Below are 20,107 nucleotides of genomic sequence, written 5' to 3' on the forward strand. Positions count from 1 at the left end.
AATATACATTTATATAGCAATCCTAGAATTTTGAATATTAGATTCTAATAAAGTTTTCTTCAATCTTAAATTTCGACAAAAATCTTGAAATTTATTCTTCAAATGTATATTGATTTTATGAAAAATGTTTGAAGTACCCTGTTATTAAAATTTTCCACTGACAATTCATTTTTAACAAGAAAAATTTTATTTTTTGCAAAAATATTTACTTTTGTAATCACCGGTGTATCCAGAAGTGTCATTCGGATAGCGAAAATTCCCCAAAATTAAATATAAAATGTTTAAAAAATGTCATTTAGAAGGACGACCAGACCCATCGGAGTTTTTATTTATATGCCTTAAAAATAAGCCTTGCTTCGGTCTACATTTTGTTCAAAAATTAAAAAAAACATGATTTCTCTACAAAACATAAAGTCAACATTAATATTTTAAATTTTGTGCACCATTTGATTTTATTACACTTGGCAAAAAAATGTTGCAATCTTATGAAGGTACATATTTTTTTCACTCTTTAACAATGATTCATTAAATTATTCAATACAATATTCCAACAATGAGTAGATTGATTTCATTGAAGTGGTCTGGATAGTCATGACGAAAAAAAAACAACGCTCCAACCACACCTTGTTATGAATATTTCATTAGTCAATTTATCCTAACGAGAGTAGTCGTTGTCTAAACTGAAAAATGCATCAGCAATTGTATTTACACACATATATCTCTTTGCATACATTTGATATGTTTATACCTATGTAGAACACACAATATTACAACAACAGCGACAACAAACACATGAATAAAGCTAATAATGTGAAATCAATCAAGCGCTAAAATTATGCATCACTAAACTCCACAAACAAATTCACCAAATGCCAAATGAATTGAAACGCCATGGGAAAACCAAACAAAATCGGACAACAACAATGCGCAAATTTTAAACAATTCAACTTTCGGAAAAACTAATTTTTTCTCTGTTGGCGAGATTTGTTTAAATGGCAAATGTGTAACTCACTGGGTATATAACACAAAGAGATAACATATATACTCATACTCCATTGTGAAAAAAAGAAACAAGCATAACTTCCATTAGAGAGAAAGAGAAAGGTCATATCGTACTGCTCCAGTTGTTCTCTTTACTCTTTATATACATAACTCTCATTGGTTGTTGTTTATTGGGCCAATGAGGGAGAGTTGTGTCATTCTCTCTCTTTCTCTTACACTCCTAATTGTCATGGAGTGAGAATTCAAAGGGAAAAGTGTTGTTTTGTTTTACTAGCAAGATAATTGTTTTGTGTCTTCTCTGTTTGGTTGCCGTTGCAGCAGCTGCGACTGCTGCTGCCGCTGCTCGCTATATTTATTTGTCTTTAAATTACAAAACGCTGAATGATGATGAGTGTTTGCTTCGGCCTCTACCTCCGCAAATCGATTGCGCTTTTGTTGATTTCATTTGAAATTCTAGTGTTTTATTTAGTTGTCTAACAAACGCTGTTTTCTTTCTTTTGAATTTTTCCCATGGAGATGGTCTTTAAAATAGCTGACCAGGGACGAAAAATTTGAAATATTTTGGGAAAGAATGTCTTAAAGTCAAGAAATATTCGTAAAATGTTTGCAAATCCTCTCATTTCTAAAAGTTTCAGAAGTATGAAGGTTCCTACTTTGATCTGAAGTACCTATCTCAGTATATATTAAATTTTTTTTTATCTTTTTTGACTTTTACAAAGTTTGCATTTCAGCAAAGGAAGAATTACGAACGTAACTTCTTGCAATTATATGTTTACACATTTTTCTCAATGCAGAGCTGGGTATTATTATTTGAAATGAGGTTAACTTAAATTAATTGTACCACGATTTCAACGTTGTACACGTAGTTTTTTTAATTACAAATATTTATTATACATTTTTAAATAAAAAGTTATGCATTCGACAACAAAAGCATACTTTAACCTTAACCCTAGGATACTTTTGGGCTCGGAAGAATACGAAATGTCAACCAAAATGCCATAATTGCAGCGTTTGTAATTTCGACCGCATCCAAGAGTCGGTATTAAGGTCTCATCAATTGGATTTTTTCGTAAAAAAGGTGTTTTTCAGTTCAATTTCGGTCCATAATGTGTCAGAAAAAAAACCTACTACGTATTCTCACCTTTAGACTTTTTAATATAACTTATTCCAAAAATCTTAGAAGTAAGTTGGAAGGTGAATTGAACATACAGGGTGAGATGAAAAAACTGCAACCTTTAGACTGCTGTCCTTTCCATGCCACTCGTTCGACACCTGTTAAAATTATTCCAGTGGGAGCTCATTATATTGTTTACAAGCGTACAATTTTCCAGAAAAAAGTTTATCGTGCTGGAATTTAAGCGTGATAGTGTGATTTCTTTATATTTGGCTGGAAAACAACACGTGGCTATCGATAAAGCACTCCAGTATTTAAATGTGAATAAATCTTTTATATGATCTGGTGTGACTGGTAGCGTAGCCCGACGTCAAGGAAGTGGACGGAAGAAAACAGCAATATCAGCAGAAATGATTCGAAAAGTAAAGAAGCGACTTGATCGAAACCCGCGTCGCTTTGGCCGGAAAATGACCCGTGAGCTAAACATATCGCAATATTCCATTCGGCAAAAATTGAAAAATTAGCTTAAGCCATTGAAATTCCAAAAAGTGCACCGCAACAGAAAGAAAATAGACTCAAAAGAACTAAAGAGTTGCTTCGCTTTGCCGAAAGTGGTGAACTGCCGAATTTCGGTTTTCTCAAACAAAATGATCGTGTGTACTTGCCAAAGTTGTCATCTGAAAATGTGGACCTTCGGTTGGCAACCAGAACTCAGGCGCCGGCCATGGTGATGGCGTGGGCCGCCATAACAGCCGATAGTCGCTCTCCGCTCGTACTAATCGACCGTGACATCAGAATAAATGCCGAATATTATCGCGAAAATATTCTGGAGGGTGTATTAAAACTAGGGCATGCAAACATTTTGGCCGGAGACCTTGGACATTCCAGCAGGACTCAGCACGCGCCACCCAAGAATGGTTACATGAGGTTCCTCGCTTCATTTCCATGGTTACATGAGGTTCCTCGCTTCATTTCCAGTGCACAATGGCCACCAAAATCTCCGGATACCAAGGCGTTGGACTGTCGTGTCTGGAGTCTTTTGAATGGCAAAGTTGGCACTAAAACATACCAAATTGTCGATCACCTCAAGCAAGCGCTCCGCCGGAAATGGGCCAAAATACCGCAGAGCAACATTCGGACAGCGTGTGACGGTTGCATTTGAAGGCCATAATTCGTGCCAAAGGAGACCAATTCTAACAAATCTAAACTTATTTAATCCAGTAAATAAAATCCAGTAAATGAGAGCGAGTAAAGAGAGAAATGTTAGACAGAGTTTGCAAAATCGTATTAGAAAAATGTTCTCATTAAAATTATTCAGTAACATCAGCTGATTAAAAAACAACTCTTTTATGGCCGATCCAATCAGCCATTTTTGATTATCCGGTAGTTTATTTAATTTTGCACAATCAATTTCATTATAGTTTGGAAATCGAAAGCCAATTTTTTTTGTGAGAACAAATTTGTAAAATTGAATTTTTTGGTTTATTTTTCATTTTGGTATTGGCGGTTAAATTTCAGTTTATTTGGAAAATAAGCTGACTTTTTCATTGGTGCTCCTGTACGTTTTTAAAATTTCTCTTGGAAAAAAGTTGCTACAAAAAAGGTGAATATGTTTTGACCTTGGAGCTACAATAAGGTATTACATCAATCGGGCGAAATGTCAAAATTTGTTCACGTACTGTGATTCCATCACAATAAGTGTTGTAGAAAGGAATTTCTAAGATCGTAACTGGCTTGCTTGATTCCTCTTTGTTGGCATCCGTACCTGACTTTAGAAGGATTGGCCATTTTCGACTTCTAATCTTCAAATCTACTACTAAGATTTCGTACTAACCATTTTAAAACTCATCATCTCGAATCAGTATGGCTCCTCTTGCTGCAGAACCGTGTAGGGTTCCTTTAACGAAATTCCGCAACATAATTTTCAGTCTCTTCTGTGATGTACATTTTACATGGAAAACTTTATTTTGATATGCATTTCTGATCAGCAGAGTAATTCAAATGCTTTACTAAACTAATAACATTTTTATTTTAAAAAAATATGTATTTGAATTTTTATATATTATGCATTAAATATATATTTGTATATTGTACAATTGTTATATATAACTTTCTAGGTAAAACAATACGCGAAATGTTTAATTTTTTCTTTCTCATTTTGTGCTTAAAATACAGAGTGGCCAAAAAGGTATCAAATAAATGGAGACAATTGTTGTAGTAAATGAAACAATGTTAAGATGTTTTATAAATGAATAAAAAATGAATCCTACTATTACTAATAACAAGTTAAAGATGATTTTACAAAGGGATGTTACTTGTGTGAGAAATTAAAACTGAAAACAATAAATAATCAAAGAAATAATAATAAATGTGAAAACAATGACAACGATAGATTATCTATTTGTTATTGAATAAAAAAAAAAACATAATAATACATGTTTCAACAAGATTGTTAAAAAATAACAAATATGGGTTTTGTGTGTTTGGTTTGTTGATACAATTTCTACTCCAAATAATGTACAGGTCTCTTTCTAAAATAAAATCAGCCTAAATCACTACATATAATTGATTGATCCCAAAAAATGTGCCCCATTAAATTTTGTTTCTCTCTTTTTCTAATAGTCCTAATTCTCTCCTTGCTGTTTTTTTGGGTAGGGCCACTTAAAATCATCCAAATGTATTGAACATTTCAGTGATTCCGCAAAGAACAATTTATGACTTTCAAAATATCAATTTGAAGATCTGTAAAGGCCACCGGGGATAGCTTGGCATTACGTATTTTCATGGCAACAGCCTTAAAGAAAGCACCAACTTCATCATCGTCACTATTCACGGCATTCGAACTACTGGTGGTGGTGGTGTGGTTAGCATTGCATGGTGATGGCTGCGGGGTATTTGTGGAGGCCTCGGAGGTGGTGAGAAGTTGGGAAGGTGTGTTATTGCTCGTCGCCGTAGCATGATATGAAGAAGAACACATCTCCTGGGTGGGTGTCAAACTCAAAGTGCTGCCATTTGTAAGATTCGACGTCTGGTAGGATGTCGACTGTTGCATTGATGTTACGACGGCATTCTTCAAGTTATCCGGTGCTATGAGATTGCCAGAACTGTCATTCAAGTCCAATGAAGGCATATTGATATGTTGATGCTGCTCAGCCACCGATGTTGACGTTTGTAGAGTTTGTGGACTTGTTGAGGTGTTAAATGCCTGCTGATTGGAGGTATCCAAATTTGTAGAATGCATATTCACCTTGTCGGCACTGTGATTCGTGTGATAAACCGAAAAGTCTTCTTGAGACTTGTGATCTTCCTGCTCTTCTCCTTCATGGTCATGGTGGTTGTGATCATCTACCACACTGTCACTATCACCCATAATATAATTATCTATGTCCATATCATCATAGCCCCCAACACTGTCCGAAGTCACACATAAGCCATCCGTGTGTTCGGCTTGCTGTTGGTGTAGGCTCTGAGTCTGATTTACCGCCTCCAAATCGGGTAGTTGTAATTGATTTTGATTCATTTCACATTTGTCCAGAGGTGAGCTGTCGCTAATATTCATATGTTCGTCCTCGTCATCATCCATATCGCCATCAATATCAGATTTCGGGATTTGCAAAAGCGATTTGTTTTCAAAGTCGCTGTTAAGAAAAAAATAACAAAAAATACAATTACCTATAAAATCATAGATAATATTTATAATTACCCCGGTCTTTGCTTTATGAACTTCTGCAGAAAACTCAGGGCATCATAATGCTTCCATCTGGGTAGGGACTCCACATTGTCACGATACTTTAGCCGTTTATGTTCACGTATGAACTGATCCCTCAGTGCTTTCCACTTGAGACGACATTGCTTGACAGTTTTCTTCAATTTCCTAGCTATCTCATCCCACACCTCCAGCTTGAGTTTGACATTTCGATAATTCGGATGATAGCTGTTGTACAAGACATCCTCGTGTTGGATCATGGCAATTAATTCCTTTTCGAAATAGCTTTCAATGTTTAAAAATGTGTGTATCGGGTCATCATCTTCTTCGTCCTTAATCGATTTGGTGGCTGCAGGCATTGACGGTTGTTGCTGACCCGAAGAGGTAGTCTGTGAAAGTTCTTGCTGATGATGCTGTTGTTGTTGTTGGCACAATTGATGTTGCTGTTGTTGGATTTGACCCACACAACTAACCAGGGCATTGTATAAAGCTTCATCAGTCTGCTGTTGTTGATGATGATGAGAGTGGGTTGATAGGAGATGTGTTGTATCGCTCAACGGATGATTGTCCAGACGTGAATTGTTATTGGATGAAGTGGAGGAGGCCGTTGTTATATAAGTCCAGTTATTGTCATCACTCTGATGCTGCAACACAGAATTCAGCTGTTCCTCTGTCAGATTTGTGGCAGTTTCTGTTTTGACCGTGGAGAAGTCACATGGAGCAAAGCTTCCCGTGGCATTGCTTTCGATTTTAATGCTTTCAAATTTTGTATTATTGCTGTCGCTGTGATTCATGTTGTCATCTGGGGTAGAGGCACAGTTAAATGAGTTTTGGTTATTGATGTTGTTGCTGGTATTGTTATTGATAGGTGCAGGGTTGCGGGGGCGATAACTGAAATAAACAAGTTGTCAAATGTACGAGGAAAATATAACGACAATACTCACTTTCTAGCTAAGGCATAGGGCCTTAGGAAGTCCAGTTCCTTAAAATACCTCCATCTAATGTTGGCCTTGGTGTTGAATTTACTCCTTTTCAATTCTCTACAATACTGATCTCGCATAGCCTTCCATTTGGCTTTGCATTGCATCTCTAAAAGAGTCCAGAAAGAAAGAGTCATTTGCTAATCCTCAGTTCTTTGTTCTCACAACATACCAGTCCATCCCAAATTCTCTGCAATTTCCAACCACTTCTGGTCCTTGCGCTTAGTATTTCGATAGTTTTCATGTTTGGGATTATACAGGGCCTGCTCTTGAGACACTAGAGATATCAAAATTACCTCCTTGGGCAGTGCCACAATGTCTTCTTGCATTGCCAAATCGGCCATATCCGAGAGATTCATGATTTGTTCCTCATCAACTGGTGAGTGCTGATGATGATGGTGATCCTCCAAACCTTAAATGGGAAGTAGGAGATCGTTTAAATTGCGTTTTTCTTTGGGCTACTGTTGTTACTTACCTCCAGCTGCTACGTGTCTGGAGTTGGGATTATCTGCTGTACTCAACGTTATTGTTTCCATCATTTCGTTTGGGACTTGCTTTTGGGTGTCACTTTTAAACTTTGCACCTCATTTTCTTTGTTTATTCGGGAAAGGAGACTTCTTTTGTGGACTTGGAAGTCGATGGAGCACCTAAACTCACGTACACACACAGCTGATGATTGAAATAACAAGAGTACAAAGCCATTATTGAGAAAACCACCGCTGTGGAAATAAGAAACAAAGAAACAGAGCAAGAATAAGTGATAAAGTTCAAAGTCAAAACAAAAAAGAAACTGTGTCTCTTGCTGTGTTAATTCCACCCGTTTTCGATCTGGAGAGACCTACTTTTCTTCGAGAGGAAAGGAGACGAAAATAGAACTATGTCTCTATCGTTGTTAATTCCACACGTTTTCGATCTGGAGAAAATCTTGTAATTAGAGTTGCCACTTCTACATTGATAAAAATGTTTATGGGAATTTCCGCCAAAATGGGAGTTAAAAACGTTATGTTAAAAATATGATGTTACGAAGTTAATATAGATTCAATTTCATATCTTTCACTGCTTAAAAAACAGTTTCCCATATCTGATTTGTGTATGTACAATGGATTTATAAATACAAATTTTGACAATAAAATGTTGCCAAATGAATAATTTTGAAAAAAATGTAAACATATGATTGCATGACTTTACCTCCTTCATTCTACCATGGAAATAAATGCATTCTTATAAAAGATTTTCTTAAGGATTTTGATTTCCATTTTCAACTCTAAAATTTAAAATTTGTTTTATTTATTTGACATTTTTCTCACAATATTTTAATTTAAAGATTTTTATTCATACACACATCAAAGATGGGAACTTTTTTATGCAGTGAAATTTGAAAAGGTAAATTACAGAAAATTTAGAGGTGGATCATGGTACAATGAAATAAAGGTAACCTCATTTCAAATTAGCATTCCCAACCCTGCATTTTTTTGTAATTTAAATGTCAAATTTCAATGTCCCCATTTCTGATTATGTGTGTGTATACAATGGATTCATGAATATAGATTTTGACAATGAGTTGTTGTCAAATTTATAAATTTGAAAAAATTGTAAACATATGAATTTATAACTTTACCTTCTTAGTTCTACCATGAGGTGGATATGCTTATTTAAAATCTTAAAAGAATTGTAATTTAAAACGGACTTTAGCGTCTAAAATTTATTTTGATTATTATTCCCAACAGTACAAATACACATGCATATAAGTGATTTCTATGCTCTGCCTTGAAAATGAATAAACCATGGTTTTATCGGTCCGATATCTGTCCAAAGCCCAATACGCGCTTGCACATGTTGCTGTAAATCAAGGGTTTTTTTTTCCACAAAATTTTGTCCCTTTATTTTCAACTATGAAACATATTCAATGTGAACATGGCATAAATATACATTCCACTGCAACCGGCACAAAGACATCTATTTACCGTTCATATGGCAACCTTGTTCTCTTGACATTTGACAAGCGAATTGACATTTACTCATTAAGGAGCAAAGTTTTTTTCGGCTGCATAGAAAATACGTGTTTTATCAATAAATTAAAAGAAAAACTATTCGGAAATCATGACTTTGTACAAATTCAGTGAATTGGCCTATGCCAAAATGATTTTCCATGCTGCCAAGTATCCACATCTGGCTGTAAACGGTGTTCTGCTGTCCTCCAAAACAGAAGGTGAGATCGTGGATGCCATTCCCCTCTTTCATCAGTGTTTGTACGTTACCCCTATGGCCGAAATAGCCCTAATGCAGGTTAGTACAAAATATTGTCATTATCATGCACGGCTCTGCCATATACTAATTATGTTGTTTCCGTTTACATTTTGAAGATTGATTCATATTGTGAACGTGAAAATCTGGTGGTCTCTGGTTACTACTGTGCTGCCGAGAATTTCTATGACAACACTCTGGATAAAGCTCCTGCTGCCAAAATTGCTGATAAAATTCAAGAAAATTATAAAAGTGCCTGCTTCGTGATGATCGACAATAAGTTGATGACACTGGGTCAGGAAGTGCCACCATTAAAGGTTTACTCTTGCACCTCGGAAGCTGGCCGTTGGGCACGTGCTGAATATAAATTGGTACAATCGGAAGCCACCTTGGAAGCTGTGGCAGCTTTGCTAAAACGTGGAGCCATGAAGGATGTTGTCGACTTTGACAATCATTTGGATAATCCGGAAAATGATTGGACGAATAAGTTTATGAGCTGCGGTCTGAAACAGATAATGGCAATGTATTGAGTAGTTTTATACTCACAGAACAATATTAGAATTTTTTGTTTTTTAATTTTCTTTCGTGTCTTAGCTTTAAGGGTGCAATTTAATAGAATAAAATTTCCAAAGCATGGGTATTTATGAACAGAATATGGGCACAGTTTTTGTGATAGGTTTTAAAGTTTATTTAAAATATATTGTACTGATAGGAACAGCGCTATGATTAAAAAAGTTAAATTTGAATGACTGGCAGATTATCAAAGCCCAGTTTAACTACCTTGATCTGGGATGTTTAAATTGCGTATAAAACTGATGACTAAGGAGCACAATTTGATTATAAATTAGGTACACTTCTGTTAATGTATTGTTTAATAATTTCCGGAGAGATTAAGGAATTAATAGTACTGGATGAACAAACCTCCATTGCCTTTTATAATGAAGGTTTTAATAAACCGCTTTATTGACTTCTTACCACTATACACTCTTGTCGACAATTTGGCACTTTTGCCTAAATTTAAATTACCCCTACATTATTTAAAATGAAACACTTGCATAATATATTTTCCACAATTTACACAATTTTTCTTTAGTTTAAACGTTTTTCAAAATTCTATTCATGTTTAAAAATAAAATTCTATATTGATTTTGTTTAGTTGCATGTTAATTTATAACCACAAGCGGACCTGTTGATCCCAGCTTGTAGATGCCAGACACATGCCATTTGGTGACAGACTTATGCAAGTTATACGATTCTCATGACCGGCCATCATTCCTAAACAATTAGTAAAAATTATTAAAGTTCAAATTATTTGATTAAATTTTTAACCTACCATTGTGGCACACTTTCATGGTATCAAAGGAATGAATATTGCCCTCAATACCCGAGCACAATAGATAACGACCGCTTGTTGATAAAGCTTGAAACAGAAATATATATCAGTTCTAATTTGTATCCCTGAAAATGATTTGTCATATGCCTTACCACATGATGTAAAACCCGTGTTCTTTTGTGGCGGTTCATATAGGGCAATTTGTTGATCCGAACGTATATCATACATACGTGCCGTTTGATCTTCCGAGGCTGAGGCAAAAGCCATGCCATTTGGATGATACTAAAAAGTGAAACGATTTTTTTTATTAAAAATTCATTGAACTTTTCCCAATTAATCTTCACTTACACAAACTGAGTTAACATCCATTTCGTGGCCGAAAAACATTTGTTTGTGTACATCCTCTCGTACATCCCAGAGTTTTGCAGTTTTATCCACAGATCCGGTAATATAGGTGTTCATATCAGGCGACAATGACAGACCGGCAATATCTCCTGCATGGCCATTGAAATCCATGGTCTTAACGCCTTTTTCCAAGTCCCAATGACAGCTACAGAAAATAATTATAACATCAAGAGCAAGTAATGGTTATGGTTTGATTTCGACTAACATTTTCATATCACCCGATCCTGTAATCAAATGGGTATCATCCAGAAAACGACAAGAGCTGAGAAAACCTTCATAACCCAACAACTCTCTGGTTAATTTGGCCACACCCGATGCATCGCGATTATTGACATCGTATACTGTACACTGATTGTCCATACCACCACAGGCCACAAAATTACCCGAAGGCGAAAAGGCTACTGTCATTACCCAAGCCGATCTCAGGGGAATAATCTTCAAGAGAATTAATTATATTGCATTACTGTTTACGAAAAAACGCACGATTTGCAAACCTGCACTTTATTTGCCGTCCATGTATCCCATATAATTAGCTTGCCATCCAATGATCCTGTCACACAGTGTCTCGAATCTCCAGCAAAATGCACCGAATTGACTTTGTTGATATGTCCTTTTAATACCTTCTTGGGAGCTAGTCGTATTTTGGGAATGTCGCCCATGTCCCCACATTTTTCTTGCAATGTACAGTCGGCTTTGGCTTTTTGATCTTCCTGTGAAGATAATTAAATTAAAATTAGATTTGTGGAAGAAGGAGAGTTAAGATTATCAGCCAATTTATAGAATTAATTAGAATTTGCGCTAAATGAAACCCTGTTCTTATTTTATATAATAGAAAATTGCTTCGTAGTACGGGAAATTTTAATATATATTTTTTAAACATCCTTTTTTAAATATCCTTGTCATATTTTGGGATATACATTTTCATATTAATTCATCGGTTCCAAATTGATTTAGAATTAAATCACACATTTAATTACATTTTGTTTTTATTTGCGAATTAGGTTTTGGAAAAAATATAAATTTTATTTAACTATTCAAACCGAACATTCAATTTTTGAGGAGTTATTACAGCAGACACTTGGCAGCAGAGTCTATAAAATTTCATTGTTTAAATCTTGTAAGTTTGTTTTTAGTGTTTCTTTTAATGTTTAGTGTTCCTTTTTGTTCGACTCCAAGTATTCTTTTCAATTTCGCTTCAATTCTAGTAACATTTTAATTTAATTTGGTTTTGTAACATTATTGCAGAGAAAGAAATTTCATTACCCTGAATTTTTCAATCATTCCATTGATTTCATCGTATAATTTTTGGATTTCTGGATCGACTTTCGGCATGGTGGCGGATTTCTTTCTAACTTGAACTCGAACTTTTCTTTTAAATTACTCCAAAAACGATTCCAATACAACTATAAAACTGCCGTAAATTGTTTTTTTTTTTATCTATTGTTTTATTTGTTCCTCAAAATGAAACCACCTGAAAAGACCGTTCGCTACTAAATGGGCAATTTTGCCATAACATTGTTCAGCTATGCCGCCATTGTCGATGCCATTGATTGGCTGCTTGTCGGCCAGTTGTTAATTGCATTAGTTGGCTGTTTTAATTGGATTTGCTGCTGGGTACTCTTATGACAGCAAATGCTATTGACTAAGAAACAATTTTCCAAAGCTTTGTTGTTCTCCTTAAAGGAAAAGCAAATGCAAGAAGAGGGTATGGCTGCGACCTGAGTCATAGCTATTGAAATGCTATTCTAATTCTTTGTGATGGTCATGTGGCCAGGAATTTCTCAGATTAATAAGGTCAAATAAGTTGTGTTTTCAAACAGATACACATTTAAGTGCATGTATTTCCGTGATACTCAAATTCAAATAAAACAAAATCCATTTTTATATTTTTTCAATTTTTTTAATTTTTTATTTAATTCTATTTTACAAATGTGTATCCTTTTTTCTGTATTTCACTTAAAAAAATACTAAAATAATTAAAAAATGGTGTTACAGCTGCAGTTGAAATAAAAAAAAAAATATTTTTTGGTCTTCTATAAAAGTTATTTAAAAAAACAGAGATGGCAGCTCTAAAAGGATCAATAGAGGGGGGAGTTACTTAATAAAAGTACGTTTTTTTTTACAAAATTGTATCAACAAATGAAGTGGTAGGTGGTTGGAGGGGGGATAGGTGAAAAAAGAGAAAAGGATATTTTTAAGCGTTTGGCACTTAGAATATGAAATGAAAGAGAAATTCTAAATGATAGACATTCATAGATAACAGAAAAAATTACAGAGAGAGATAGAAAGGAAGAAAAAGTCTAGAAATAGGGAAAGCGGAAATGAGTATTTTTTTCCTTAGAAGACTCTCGTCGACATCTTCTAGTTTAGATTTGAGAATTAGTTTCTTTCACATATTTCTTTTCTTCTTTTTTTTTAATCAGACTCTAGTTAGAACTACTTCAGTAACGTAATTCTTGGCTCGTTTGCAAACAGCTCCTAAACAGAGCTCTCTTTTTTATGGTTTGTTTAAAGAAAAACTGAATCCTAACAAAAACTTAAAAATTATATAAATTAGTTCCCTCGTTGTTCGGCGGCGACTTAAACTGAGAAACCATCACCGGTGGGATCCAAGATCCAGGGGTAGTTGTTGGGGCACTCCATACAGGTGAAGAGACGCAAAGTTTCACCGGGCAATTCGCGGGTGGTCAAGGGGCAGGCATTTGGCAGAGAGCAGTAGGGTTGACCCTTGACGTCACACTTCTCCTTCCATTCCTGGAAGTCACGCAAAGCGTTCAATTCAACGGGGTTTTGCATCCATTGGATGACCTGCAAGTTGGTGACGAAGAAGACATCGTTGCGGCCCAACATTTCTTCAATGAATTTGATCAGTTCATCCTTGTATTCCTTCTTCGATTTCAACCAGGAGGCGTGGAAGTGGAGACCCAAAGGAGCACGGTTGCTATTGTAGTGACGGTTGAAGTTGTGACGCAAAAGTCTACCGAACTGATCACCGCTGGCAATGTTGGAGCATGAGTCAACCATGTGACAACCGGGCAGAGATTCATCGAAGGTGGGGTCATCACGACGATCCAATTCGTTCATGACCATTTCCCAGACAGGGTGGCTACGGGATGGGCAGTTGTGGGCATTGCCGTTGCACTTGTGGGGCATGCGGAAGTACAAGGTGTAGGGCCAGATGGGTACACGGCCCAAAGAGGCGGTGATGGAAGCATCGTAGACAAAGAATTGATCGGCCATCATTTCGAATTGTTTGTTGCCACCGACACGCAAGTAGGGAGCGCGCATACCAATGATGGAACCATCGGTGATGTTGGCGAAACGTTCAATGATCAAACGAGCGCCGGCCATTTCAGCCAACCAATCGTCGTAGGTACCGCTGGTCCAGTAGTTGGGATCATCCTTGTGGGTCAAGGAGAAGACAGAGATTTCGTGACCCTTGCGGTGCAAATCTTGAACGGCAGAGTAGTTGGTGTATTTGTGGGAAACAAAGAAGGTACCCTTGATGGAGCAGCCGTTGGGGTTCTGGCGATTGCCGTTGAAGATTTCTTCGTACAAATCGATGTTGTCAACATTGACGGCACCGTTGAAGGTGATGGTGATCATCTGAGGGACTTGTTGGGGTTCAATGCCACCAGGGATACGGGTACCATCAGCAGAGCAGAAACAATCGGGCAAGGCGCACTGGGTGGGGTCGCATTCAGGGGCGCGATTTGGATCATCATCAACAGCTGTATGGGAAGTGAAGATTAGGAAATGGTTCGGTAGCTAAAGAAAGAGAGGGATTACTTACAGCAAGCATTTTCATCAGATTCATCCTTGCAGTTGGCTTTGCCATCACAGAAAAGCTCCTTGTCCAAACATTCACCATCACCGCAAGACAATTTGCCTTCAGGGCAAATGGGCTCATCGGTCTTGAAGATGGGCTTAGCCTTGCGTGGCTCTAAATTGTTGAAGAAGAGGAAGAAAAAAATGTGGGATTAGCCAACGGTTTGGAGATAGAGAGAGAGAGAGAGACTTTGTTTTTGTTATTCAAAAGGGGAATTGTTAGTCTGTTTTTTTTTTCTTTCTTGGAAGCGTTAGTGACAAGGTTTTAGAAGATAGAGGGGGTATTTGGTTAGTGTAGATAGAGTGTGTTGGCGTCTATGTGTGGGATTAGTAGTTGGAGTAATGATTTAAGCCAGAAACCAAAGTTCATGCTTTCTCTGGAGTAAAACAGAGGGGACAGTGTAGTGGTTGGAGGTGTTCTTGTACTCTGATTGCGTTCTTTTTCTATTTTAATTTTTTTTTGACTTTTTTGTCCCTTTGCCAGATTGTGTGTGTTTTATTTAAATTGTTTTTGTATTTTGTTGTTGTTGTTGTTGCAAAAAAGCTTTGTTGGTCGACTTACTTTCTTTCTCATTGCAGTTAGTTACTTTAGCCTTCCAGTCGCAAGTTTGTTTCATAATATCGAAGGCCAGACCGGAGGGACATTGGATTTCTTTCAAACCTGATCTTGTACATCTAAAAACACACAAAAAATGGAGAGTTGTTTTTGGGTATTTCTTTGGTTTTTTGTGGGGTTTCTTCTACAAGAACTACAGGCTTCAACATTTAAATCTTTCGATGTCCCTGCTCAAACAAAACGCCGGATTTTCTTTTTTGTTTTTTTTTTTTGCTGAAGAACTTTGGTTTGCAGAGAATTAAAGGTAAATAGGCGAACATATATTTTTGTAACTTTTTTTTTTTCAATTATTTTTTTGCTGTTGTTGTTGTACACAATAATGTTAACACATAAACAAATTAGAGACACATACATAATGCTGACTTTAATTCAGGTGGAATTCGAGAGATGCATCAGAGGACTTGACGTTCAAAGGCCATTCTTTTTTTTTGTGAGACACAAACACGGAAACATTTATAGGTAGAGATAATACAGATGATGGTTAAATAATGAGATGAAAAAGTACATATGTTGTTGTAGTTGTTGTTGTTGATTTTCATAAACAAATCACCAGAACGACAGTGGAAACCAACGATATTCCAGAAATGATGTTTTTTGTTGTTGTTGTGAAGAAAACACATTTAGAACATCACAGAAGAATAAGTTAGAGGTAGAGAGCGAGAGTGAGTGGGGGAGGTAGGTAGGAGGGAGAGTTAAGAATTTTGAACCATTTGACCATTTCGGATAGAACATAGCCAAACAAAACAATAAAATAAAAACCAGTGGGATTAACACAAACATTTAAGGTGGGAATAACAAAAGGATCGGGACTGGTAGTTTGTTTTTTCTTTTCTTTTTTCATTGTCTTTTTGTTGTCGGTTGTTTGGAGGGGATATGGGGGAGATAATTTTTTGTTGCAATTGCCGTTGGCATAGCATAATGTTGACTTACTCTCATTTTGATCGCAGTTCTTAACATTTGTTTTCCAATCACATGTTTGCCTTGTAATATCAAATGCTAAACCTCCGGAACATTTAATGGAAGCTAAACGTGGAGCGCCACCATTTTCACCGGCATTATCACATCTTTATTGTGAATTAAATGTTTAATTTTTAAAATGTATGTTAATAAAAAAAGGTAATAAATAAATGTTTAAAAGAGTTTGCAAAAGTGGGAGAATTGCATGGAAATCAGTTTTCTTTCATTTATATTGAAACATATAAAAATTTTCTATTTTTTACAAGTTGTACATTATATTTTGCATTTTTATGACGAGAATTGAATGTCAGAATTTTTAAATTTTCAAATTTACTTAAAATAAATGTGTTTTTCTATTCACATTTAGATATGTTTTGCATAATTGTTTGGTTTACTTTTCGTTAACCAATTGCTGCCCATTGTTTGTATTTTAAAGCATACTTTCAGGCGTTACGGTAAAGTTGTTTGCCAAAGGTGAATAACCATTTTAATTTCATTTTTTTATGAAAGAAAATCGATTTTTGGTTAAAAATCAAAGTCATTTCTCCTCCTCTAATAAATAATCTTTGTTTTTCTTTAAGAAAATGTTTATTGTATGGCTTCAGAACAGCTTTAATTTAGCAAAACATGTCTAATATTTGTTTAACTCTTGAGATAAGCCCCGTCAATTTAATTTAATGTTACGTTTAATAGAACTATGTTTTGTTTTCTATACCGAGCCTATACAGATCATATTTATTTCGTTACACCAGAATTGTATGCTAACATTTGACGAGATATTGTTGCGTATTTTATTTTGGTAAAATATTTTAATACAAATAAATATTAGAATATTTATTTTGTTTTGGTAAAACCCATTTTATTTCGATTAACATCTATCCAATTTTTATAACGAAGAATCTGTATTATTTTTAAACACCCTCAGGCTAATGGCTATTGTTTATATAATACTACGTTGCTTTTTATTTCTTTTTTGTTAAAAACTTGTTACCCAAGAAAATGCGTCTTAAAAATCTACATTGTTTTTTTGTTTCAAGATTTAAAGTTGTTGCCAAATATTAAAAAGAAAATGTAATTTTCCAAAAGAATTTTCGTTAGAATTTCAAAATTCGACTTCTTACCTGTATACTTCACGGCAATCGGACTCGGTGTCCAAACGGAAATATTCATCTCCGGGTCTGTCTTGGCAGACTTCTTCAACATCGATACCCTCAAGTTTATCGCGGGTTTCTTGACTGGCAGCTGTAGGGAGGAGGACAAAGTAAAACAAAAAACCAATTACAAATTTTGTTAAGATCCCAATTCGTTGGAACAGATTCAAAGGCGGTGTCAGAAATTGCATGCCGGTGCTTGTAAATAATTAAAAGTTAAGTATGTTTTTTTGTTTTGCGCTAAATGAAAACGAAAGGGAAACATTAGCTGGGTAACTTCAAACGGCCAGTTACTCAAGTCTGCCTTGTTGTTGTCTTCTGGCAGTCAGGCGTTTAACCAGTTTCCGTAACAGCTAAACAGCTTAAATGCAATCTCTAGTCAGACATTCCTTTTAGCCATAAAGAGTAAAAGTAATGTAAAGATATACAAATAGCACAAATAGCTTGCCTCTCTAGAGCAGCAGCAGCAGCAGCAACAACAAGAACTGCATTTGTAATTGTCAGCAGCTAGACGAGTGTTCGATCAATTGATTGCTACGGCTACGGTCTGGGTTTTGGTTTAACCAGTTATGGCGGCTGCTGCTGTTGCTGGTTAAACAACAAGACATTCTGCCTCCCCCCTTCCCCGTGTGTGTTTGTGTGTGTGCCTGAGTGTGTGGATTGCATAAACAATCGAGGATATTATGACAGAAAAAAAAAAATTATGTAAATATCACCAACAACAAGTCGCTAAGAAATCTTCGAGTTGTGGAGGCTAAAGAAAATTAACAGAAGACAACTGCACCTTAAAAGTCAAGTAAGCCAAGACAGCCATACAAAGAGTCATACATGGCTAAATGGATGGTTGGTTGGTTGACTGGTGAGGGCCAGTCATTTACATTTCAATGATGGATGTTTTAAGAAATAATCCCATTGTTTACTTTGTTGGATGATCGATGAACGGACGAATCGTTGGCTTGACTTGTGCTAAAGTTGTTCGTTTGTGTGTATGTATTTATTTAAGTTGTTTTTTTGCCACTGCTCAATTGTTGTGGGCAAGCTGCTAACCTTGGCTCTTGCCAATCAACCATAATTATTGGCTATTGTAAGTGTTTAGCTACTGCAAACTTTTATATATGGCTTTGAAAATGCAATAGTTTTCGCTAAAAGGTCACGTGATTCAGTAACGATCGTTTCATTTCAAAATGTGTGGATTTTAAATTTATTTTCACAAAATACGTGGCATCACTGTTTTCAATGTTTAAAAAAGCCAAATTCAAGATGGCGCCTTTATGACACTTCCTTTGTTCGAAATTAGCAATATTTTATTTTTAAATTTAAAAAAATTAACACTTTTTTCACATAAACTTTTTTTTGAATTATTAATAAAAACAAAAACTTACCCAAAGCACAGCACAGCACAAATAAGCCTAATACGGGCAACACACGCGCCATCTTGCGTATGTGCGTTTGGTTTTCTCGGTCTTGGTAGGGAAACCTTTAAAAGGAAAGAAATTTGAAGAATTCGATTATCAGCACTTGGAACACTACTGTTTTTATTTATTTGAGGCTTAATTTTTTTCTTTCTTTCTTTTTTTGGTTAAACGGATTAAAGAGAAAAATTTGGAAGAAAAATTGCTTTAAAATTAAATGAAAAATGATACTAACTTTTTATGTTTGTAGTTTATCTGCTATAAACTATAAACGTTAGCTGGCGTACTTGCTCAATACACAGCCACGGTTACACTAGGTGTAGCCTGACAGCAGCAAGTTCTATTTATTAAGATGCACAAAAGTCTTGACGATTTTCAAAGCGATATTTGCAGAGTGGTGAATACGCAAACGAATACCCCTGAAGCTCTGCCCAAGCAAAAGACACCACTACCAATGCCAACAATGGCAGCAGGAGTTGAAAGAGTTCGAACTTCTTGTAGATTTTGCTCACGTGCCCATTAACACAGGCCTCGCTCTCTCGCTCTTTCTCTCTCTTTCTATGCTCCAAACGGTAACTCTGTCCGAGTGGTGAATTTCTTGTAATTTTGTCAGGGGTAAAACTAGTTTAAGCTCAACTGCTTGCTGCTCTGCTCTGCCCCGCTGAGGGAGTAAATGACAAAAGACCAAGCTTTTGGCTATGTCTTCGCTTCGGAACAACAAATGCGATTAGTATGCACTGCAAAGTGTTAATGCAATTGGAATTTGAACAAAAATCCAGTTTTTTTTGGGGAGCTCATCTTTTTTGCTGTCATTCAAAAAAGAAGAAAAATATATATATTTTTTATATAACCGACTGCCCTGCCTATGGGATTGATTGAAAAATCACCAATAATTAGCCACAAAACCCCAAAGAAATAGGGGCAATACTAGATGGACTCTCAATGGTGGCGCCATTGCTGAAATTCACCACCAGCAAGTTTGTTTGCTAAGTCTTTTGTTTTACATTTAAATAATTTTTTATTTTTTTCTGAAAAAATCTCGTTTTTTATAAAATTAAATTTCAAATTAGGCAAGTTTCTTGTTTCGTTTTATTGGGGTCTTCAGTTCGTCTGTAAATAATGGGTTTAGCCAACAAAATTTACTAACTTTTGATTTGCCACACTCCCAAACGAAACAAATAATTTATTTTGTTGCAGTTCTTCGGCAACACCACAAGACATGGGATGGACTCTTCAATTAAATTAAGGAGTGGAGTTGAGTTTTTTTCAAATCACCAGGCAGGCCATCAACAAAATTCCAAAATCACACAACAACTATTTGGTAATGATGAAATTGACATTTAAACTCGTGCAGGCGTT

At 35.8% G+C, this 20,107-nt stretch overlaps 4 protein-coding genes across 5 annotated transcripts; 1 reads left to right on the plus strand and 3 right to left on the minus strand.

Moving 5' to 3' along the window:
• Positions 1-4,162: 4,162 nt before the first annotated feature.
• On the minus strand, positions 4,163-7,553 carry LOC131801496 (probable basic-leucine zipper transcription factor C). Its single transcript, XM_059120251.1, has 5 exons — positions 7,278-7,553; positions 6,975-7,214; positions 6,767-6,911; positions 5,820-6,713; positions 4,163-5,754 (listed from the first exon to the last, which is right to left on the minus strand). The coding sequence occupies exons 1-5, from the start codon at positions 7,339-7,341 to the stop codon at positions 4,806-4,808; spliced, it is 2,292 nt and encodes a 763-aa protein (XP_058976234.1). The 5' UTR covers positions 7,342-7,553; the 3' UTR covers positions 4,163-4,805.
• Positions 7,554-8,837: 1,284 nt separating this feature from the next.
• Positions 8,838-9,699, plus strand: LOC101892217 (ER membrane protein complex subunit 8/9 homolog). The gene is made up of 2 exons (XM_005180456.4): positions 8,838-9,088; positions 9,166-9,699. The coding sequence occupies exons 1-2, from the start codon at positions 8,903-8,905 to the stop codon at positions 9,574-9,576; spliced, it is 597 nt and encodes a 198-aa protein (XP_005180513.1). The 5' UTR covers positions 8,838-8,902; the 3' UTR covers positions 9,577-9,699.
• Positions 9,700-10,105: 406 nt separating this feature from the next.
• LOC131801498 (guanine nucleotide-binding protein subunit beta-2) lies at positions 10,106-12,207 on the minus strand. Its single transcript, XM_059120255.1, has 7 exons — positions 12,048-12,207; positions 11,279-11,494; positions 10,990-11,219; positions 10,728-10,929; positions 10,532-10,661; positions 10,380-10,466; positions 10,106-10,321 (listed from the first exon to the last, which is right to left on the minus strand). The coding sequence occupies exons 1-7, from the start codon at positions 12,114-12,116 to the stop codon at positions 10,215-10,217; spliced, it is 1,041 nt and encodes a 346-aa protein (XP_058976238.1). The 5' UTR covers positions 12,117-12,207; the 3' UTR covers positions 10,106-10,214.
• Positions 12,208-13,286: 1,079 nt separating this feature from the next.
• LOC131801497 (chitin deacetylase 1-like) lies at positions 13,287-19,137 on the minus strand. Of its 2 annotated transcripts, none has more exons than XM_059120254.1 (6): positions 18,984-19,137; positions 18,719-18,813; positions 17,307-17,427; positions 15,175-15,287; positions 14,578-14,727; positions 13,287-14,515 (listed from the first exon to the last, which is right to left on the minus strand). In XM_059120254.1, exons 2-6 carry the CDS (start codon positions 18,768-18,770, stop codon positions 13,365-13,367), a joined length of 1,587 nt encoding a protein of 528 aa, XP_058976237.1. In that variant the 5' UTR covers positions 18,771-18,813; positions 18,984-19,137; the 3' UTR covers positions 13,287-13,364. The 2 variants fall into 2 exon arrangements, with proteins under 2 accessions (XP_058976237.1, XP_058976236.1); XM_059120253.1 differs by lacking the exon at positions 15,175-15,287 and adding an exon at positions 16,159-16,292.
• Between the last annotated feature and the right edge of the window lie 970 nt (positions 19,138-20,107).

Source organism: Musca domestica, unplaced genomic scaffold, assembly GCF_030504385.1.
Source record: "Musca domestica strain aabys unplaced genomic scaffold, Musca_domestica.polishedcontigs.V.1.1 162, whole genome shotgun sequence".
NCBI classification, from domain to species: Eukaryota; Metazoa; Arthropoda; class Insecta; order Diptera; family Muscidae; genus Musca; species Musca domestica.